The sequence below is a fragment of the Entelurus aequoreus genome, linkage group LG12 (genome assembly GCF_033978785.1).
Source record: "Entelurus aequoreus isolate RoL-2023_Sb linkage group LG12, RoL_Eaeq_v1.1, whole genome shotgun sequence".
In the NCBI taxonomy this organism is placed as follows: Eukaryota; Metazoa; Chordata; class Actinopteri; order Syngnathiformes; family Syngnathidae; genus Entelurus; species Entelurus aequoreus.
This window is the reverse complement of record NC_084742.1, coordinates 9,684,001-9,690,000: the sequence shown is the minus strand read 5'-3', so window position 1 is coordinate 9,690,000 and position 6,000 is coordinate 9,684,001. Positions and strand designations below refer to the sequence as shown.

The 6,000-nt window shown below is 39.1% G+C and overlaps 1 protein-coding gene across 2 annotated transcripts in view; it reads right to left on the bottom strand.

Moving 5' to 3' along the window:
* Positions 1–6,000, bottom strand: part of LOC133661421 (uncharacterized) — a 10,089-nt gene that overhangs the window by 1,191 nt on the left and 2,898 nt on the right. For both annotated transcript variants that reach the window (XM_062064607.1, XM_062064608.1), the window contains 5 exons: positions 4,403–4,457; positions 4,217–4,328; positions 4,081–4,166; positions 3,938–4,017; positions 3,732–3,868 (listed from right to left, as the gene is read on the bottom strand). In XM_062064607.1, coding sequence (XP_061920591.1) covers positions 3,732–3,868; positions 3,938–4,017; positions 4,081–4,166; positions 4,217–4,328; positions 4,403–4,457 — 470 coding nt within the window. The remainder of the gene's footprint in view (positions 1–3,731; positions 3,869–3,937; positions 4,018–4,080; positions 4,167–4,216; positions 4,329–4,402; positions 4,458–6,000) is intronic.

Sequence of the window (6,000 nt, the reverse complement as noted above, 5' to 3'; positions counted from 1 at the left end):
GAATAAAAATATATTTTTACATATATTAGCCGCACCGGACGATAATGAACTGGTCCAGGGTGTACCCCGCCTTCTGCCCGAGTGCAGCTGAGAGGGACAAGCTGTAGAAAGTGGATGGATGGACGGACGGACGGACTATAAGCTGCAGATATACAGTATGAGTTGTGAAATTAGTTATTTACGCAGAAATAATTTGTAAATGTTTACCTACATACGTTAATTGTTTTCAAACGGTGCCAGTAAAACAGATGATCAAACATAACAGAAGTCATCATCATGGACCCACTAGCTGCGGAAGCTAGCTCTCCAATCAGCTAAACAGACTCAATAACTCCGCAGTGACATTTTGGTGAGTTTACTTAGGAATTTACAGAAATGAAACAATACAAAAAAAAAATTCCATTGTAAGTAAATAATGCTAACACAGACACTTGTAAATGTGTTAGCGTATTAGCTAATGCCAACGACACTCGCTTGATTACATTATGATAGCACGTACAAATATGCATGAAAACACTCCTGCAGACATCACACATGGGAATGTTTCGTAAGTAAGAATTGTTTTAGTTATATTGTAAAACTTGTAAAAGTTGCTTGGGGTGATGAATGAAGATACAAGATGAGTAGAAACGCTATGGATGACTAGTTGATGGAACAGCACTTGTACTTCCAGTTCAAGGGACTAAACAGAAGGAAATAATGTAGACATTCAACCAGCAGCACCTGCAGTGAGCGAACTCGTCCAAAAGATGGCGCCATAGCACAAACTATAACACACTTCTTCAGTGTCTCTGTTTGTGTTTTATGAAAACTATTTGTTGAATACCAAACATTATGGCCGTTAGCAGAGAAAAATCCATAAATTAGCCGCACCGTTTTATAAGCCGTGGGGTTCAAAGCCTTGTGGCTTATAGTCCGGAAAATACGTTAACAAGGGGGTAATAAATCAACAATCTCTGAACTGTCAACATGCACGCACAAACATCACTGCAAGCAACATTTGCATACTTGCCAACCCTCCCGAATTTTCCGGGAGACTCCTGAATTTTAGTGCCTCTCTCGAAAATCTCCCGGGACAACCATTCTCCCGAAAATCTCCCGATTTCCAGCCGGACAACTATATTGGGGCACGTGCACACATAGGGCCCTATGGGTGCTCGAGCCCCTGCCCTTTTTTGCCTCGTCTTAAAAAGTGCCCTCTGCCTGTGTCTGTGTGTTGTTGTTTTTTTTCTTCCTTTAAACAACATTAATAAATTCCTGTCAGAGATGTAAAAAAAAAAAAACCCAGCTGTACAAAAACTCCACGTTTTCTTGTAATACCGGGTTGTTTGAGCCTGCCATTCCGCCAGAGAGAGAGAGAGAGGGCGAGTGTGAGTAAGTGAGAGGAGAGAGAGCCAAGTTACTGCGCCCCTGAGACGTGACAGTGGAGCAAGTTGAACCTGTGAGTTATGGTCTAGTCTCCGTCCACTTATTCAGCATCTAATATGGGTAATATTTCAGAAAAACGCTGTGTTATTCTATTATTCAATGTGTCAGCTTCTGTTTTTGCCGGACGTCGGAGCACGGCGCATCAATTGAGCACGGCACATCAAGTCCGCACAGAGCAGAGCGGATCGTGCGGGACAGGAAGTAGTGAACAAAATACAAAATAAAACACCTGGTTAATTTTCAAAATAAAATGCACTGTGTTTACGGCGGATCACATTTTTCTCACAGTAGAGTTTTACATATAAAGTTTATTGTGACTTTGCTATTACTGTGTGGGTTAACAAAATAATAATAATGATAATAATGATAATAATAACAATAATAAGAAGAATAAAAATGATAATGATAATAATAATAATAATTACTATTATTATTATTATTATTAATAATAATACCGGTAATAATAATAATACTTTCAGCATTCTGGGGATATAAGATGTATGTTATCTGTTAGGAATATTACCATCTGTATTCAAACTTTATTCATGTTGATTATGCCTGCAGCACAATTCCAAAAAAAGAAAGGATACAGCCCTACTGGCCCCTGGTCAATATTTTTGGCCCTGTATTGCGTTTCAGTTGTTTAGTCTGAGCATTAAGTGGGAAAGACCATAAGTTACAACTTGATGGTGTTTTCATCAAGTTAAGGGAAGAAGGACAGATTTTCACATTGAAGTTTTTTCCATTTGGGTATTTATTTTTGTATTTTTTTTTCAAAGTTCATGTTGCACTGTTCAATGTTCAATATTAAAGTGCTTATCTTTAACAATAAATAGCCTAATAATAAACCAGTGTTTTGTTGCTTTTCATGTCTTCCAAGCCTATGATAATGTGAATTAACTCATTATGACAATAATTTTTTGACGCAAAAGAAATGGCAATCACTTTTACCTACAAAGGACACACAGCTAAGTAGTTAGCTTCATATTAGCAAATTTAATTTTACATTAATTTCCATATTGTGTAAAGGACCAAAAAAAAAATTCCTGCCCTTTTCTGACTTTGAGCCCCTGCCCCTCTATAATCATGTGCACGTCCCTGCGTGCCTTAAAGCCACTGCCTTTAGCGTCGTCTCTCACCTGAAAAGGAGACTATTATATATGTCTCCGTTATCCATAGGTTTATTTATAACCCATAAAGTAGGCAGGCACGGAGCTATTTCTCAGCGTGTGTTTATTCCAGCCGGCACGTTAATACTGTAGCGGCTGGCTACGGGGTGTTAGCCAATGACTTTGGCTGGGGGGCGGGACTTCCGGGAGAGATAGGGAAGTTACGTTGTTAATAGGAAGTGGGTGTTCGAGTTTTGCCGGTAAAAGGGATAGACACACATTGGAGCTGTTGTGTGGTTGAATTACATCTTGTGCAATAAAGACAAGACAAACAAAGAAGTCGTATGAGCCTACATTCCTGGGATTATTACAATACACTGACACACAACATCCGGATTCCCATCATTCCGTTCTCATTTGCGGATGTTTTCAACAAATCCGTGAAGGATATGTTCCCGGATTCAGAGATCGCTCGCCAGTACTCAAATGGCAGAACAAAAGCTACTCAAATAGTGAAAGGTAAGTGTTTTTTTTTTTTTAAAGTAAGCAGCAAGTACAGTACAGTTAGTAGAACAACTGTGTTTTCATTACTGTGTTTTTTTTATTTTTAAAGTAAGCAGCAAGTACAGTACAGTTAGTAGAACTGTGTTTTCCTTACTGTTTACTGTACTATATATATATATATATATATATATATATATATACATATACATATATATACGGTATATATATATATATATATATATATATATATATACATAAGAAATACTTTAATTTCAGTGAATTCTAGCTATAAATATACTCCTCCCCCTTAACCCCGCCCACCCCCCAATCTCCCGAATTCGGAGGTCTCAAGGTTGGCAAGTATGAACATTTGCAAGTTGCTTGGAGTGATGAATAAAGAATCCATACAGGTAGCAAAGCTATGGATGGCTAGAAGAAAGAACGGGACTTCTATGTCTGGGTGAAAGCTCTATACAGAAGAGCACTGCAGCAGCTGCGATGAGCGAACTCATCCAAAAGATGGCGCCATAGCACAAAAAACCCCACCTTTCAGTCTTTGTAATTTAAAAAAAATATATATTTACATTATAGCCATCAGCAAAGAAAATCCATAAATTAGCCGAACCATTTAATAAGCCTAGGAAAACGGTAGCGTCTTATAGTCCGGAATTTACATTAAGCTTGGTTTACCGCTTAAGTCTTCATTGGTGAAGCCCATGAAGACGTCCTCTTCAAAGGGCTGCTCGCCTCTCATCTGGTTCAGAGTGAAGTCCATCATGGGTTCCTGTTTTGGCTGCAGAGAGGTGACTTCATGTCTTGCGTGTTTGCTGAAAAGACAAAATATTTTTTTTATTTTGTCGTTAAATTACAAGATCATACTGTAAAGGTGCTCTCACAATAATTGTGAAGGAGGGGATGTGGCCAGGTAAGAACCAGATGACCATGTCATTGGTCTGGGCTCACAGTAAGGCTGAAACTAAAGCATACATGTTTGTGATTAAAGGCCCTGCGTGGAAAGTACTTATGTTCTTTTGACTACCGTGTTCTGATCCAGACCCGATGTGTCCCAAGGTGAAGGCGGCCACTGAGAATGTGGCTGTGCTTGCAACTGCTGGTAGAACCTCCCTAAAGAGTGGGATTCATTATAAATTCACTGAGTATTCCATTTTCTATACCTTGGCCTGAGGAGGAGGAGGAGGTTGAGAAGGGGCTGAGGGGATCCACTGTTGGCATCAGGTAGTCTGACACGCTGTTGTCTGAATAGGTTGTCTCCAGAACAGGTGAAAACTTGAAGTGATAAGCACATTTATTCAGTCCAACACACCAGACATGTTCATCATTGGCTTGTTTTAGTGACTTACTTGCCGAGTCTTGAACGCTTGCGGGATAATCTGTTTTGCCCTTGCTCCTTGAATGCTACAGTAGAACAGAATACTGACATTACTCCTCCACAAAATCCTTGATTAAACATTTACTTTACTGTTTTTTTTAGTTACTGAGATGCTACACTCAAAAACCTCTCATTTATCAGCTTGACGAAATAGCTTGGCCTGGAAAAGATCCAAATAGTTAGGGGCATAATATAACACCTGTGGCCCTAACTCACAGGTGTGACGTGCTGTCATGGGAGGCAAGTGAGGCAGTGCCTCACCTTGCCACCAGGAGGGTAAAAGGCTTAACCATGAGATGTACAAAAACAAAGTAATAAAATAAAATAAGTTTTAATATTTGTCTTTTGGTCTATGTGATTTTGGTGTGGTTCCTGTATATTTTGATCATTTTCATGGTTAAAATCGCGTTAATTCTGTGTTTCCTCATCAAAATAATGTGGCAAACGAGAAGTGAGGCAGACAGGTGGTGCCTCCACAGCTACACACAAAGTGTTTTGAGCGTGTGCGTGCGAGGGGGCGTGTGCTTGTTGCCGCTGGGAAAAGGCAGGCCATGAGGCAGCAAGTACCTCTGCCTCAAGGTAGGGTGCGATATATTGTCAACTTGCACTTCAATGCCTCAGCAGTACTCTGACTTGCCACACTGGGAGAAGTGGGGGCGCTCAAGCTAGCAGAGCATGTCTCTCCAGCGGAAGCCAGCCTTTTTTCTTTTTCTTTTTTTTAAAACTGTATTTAAAACAAACATGGTATTTTTATTTCAGTAAGCCAGCGTTTGTGGGGTGTTTTTTGTCAGATGCGAAAATATTGTTTTATTGCTTGGATTGAAATTGAATTAAATGAATGTGTCTGCCAATATGGAGGATTATATACTGTATCCAAGATTAAATACTTCTCGAAACTGGACTTTAAGACAAAATTAATGTGATCATACAAAGTACGTTTTCATGGAGGATAGCTATTGCTGCTTCAGATACAAATACAGAGAGGCAAGATACACTTACAATACTTTGTTTATTTTGTTACAAGCAAATTGGACCAAAAAGTATTTAACAACAACATTATCAAATACTTTTTGGACCCATTTACCATATCATAATATCATTATGATAACGTTTTTATGAAAGCGAATTACTCCCTTATTTTTCCTGTTATTCTAATGTGCAACCTAAATCAAACAATGTTTAGAGCTGCACATATGAATTTAAGTTAAAAAAAAAAGAAGAAAAAAAACTCTAAGTATCTATGCCTCACCTGGTGTATAGTTCACCCCACATCACTACAGGTGTCAAACTCAAAGCCCAGGGGCCAAATCTGGCCCACTACGCCATTTTATGTATTCCGCCATGTTATTTTATCTGTCCCGCAGCGTTATTTTATGCGGCCTTCCACATTATTTTATGTTGTCTGTCACATTATTTTATGTGACCCGCCACTTATTTTAGGTGGTCTCCCACACCATGTTATGTGTTGAGCCCTATTATTCTTTTGGTCGGCCCTATTATTTTATGGGGTCCACCATGCCATTTTATGTGTTCATGTTATTTTATCTGGCCCGCAACATACATTTTTGT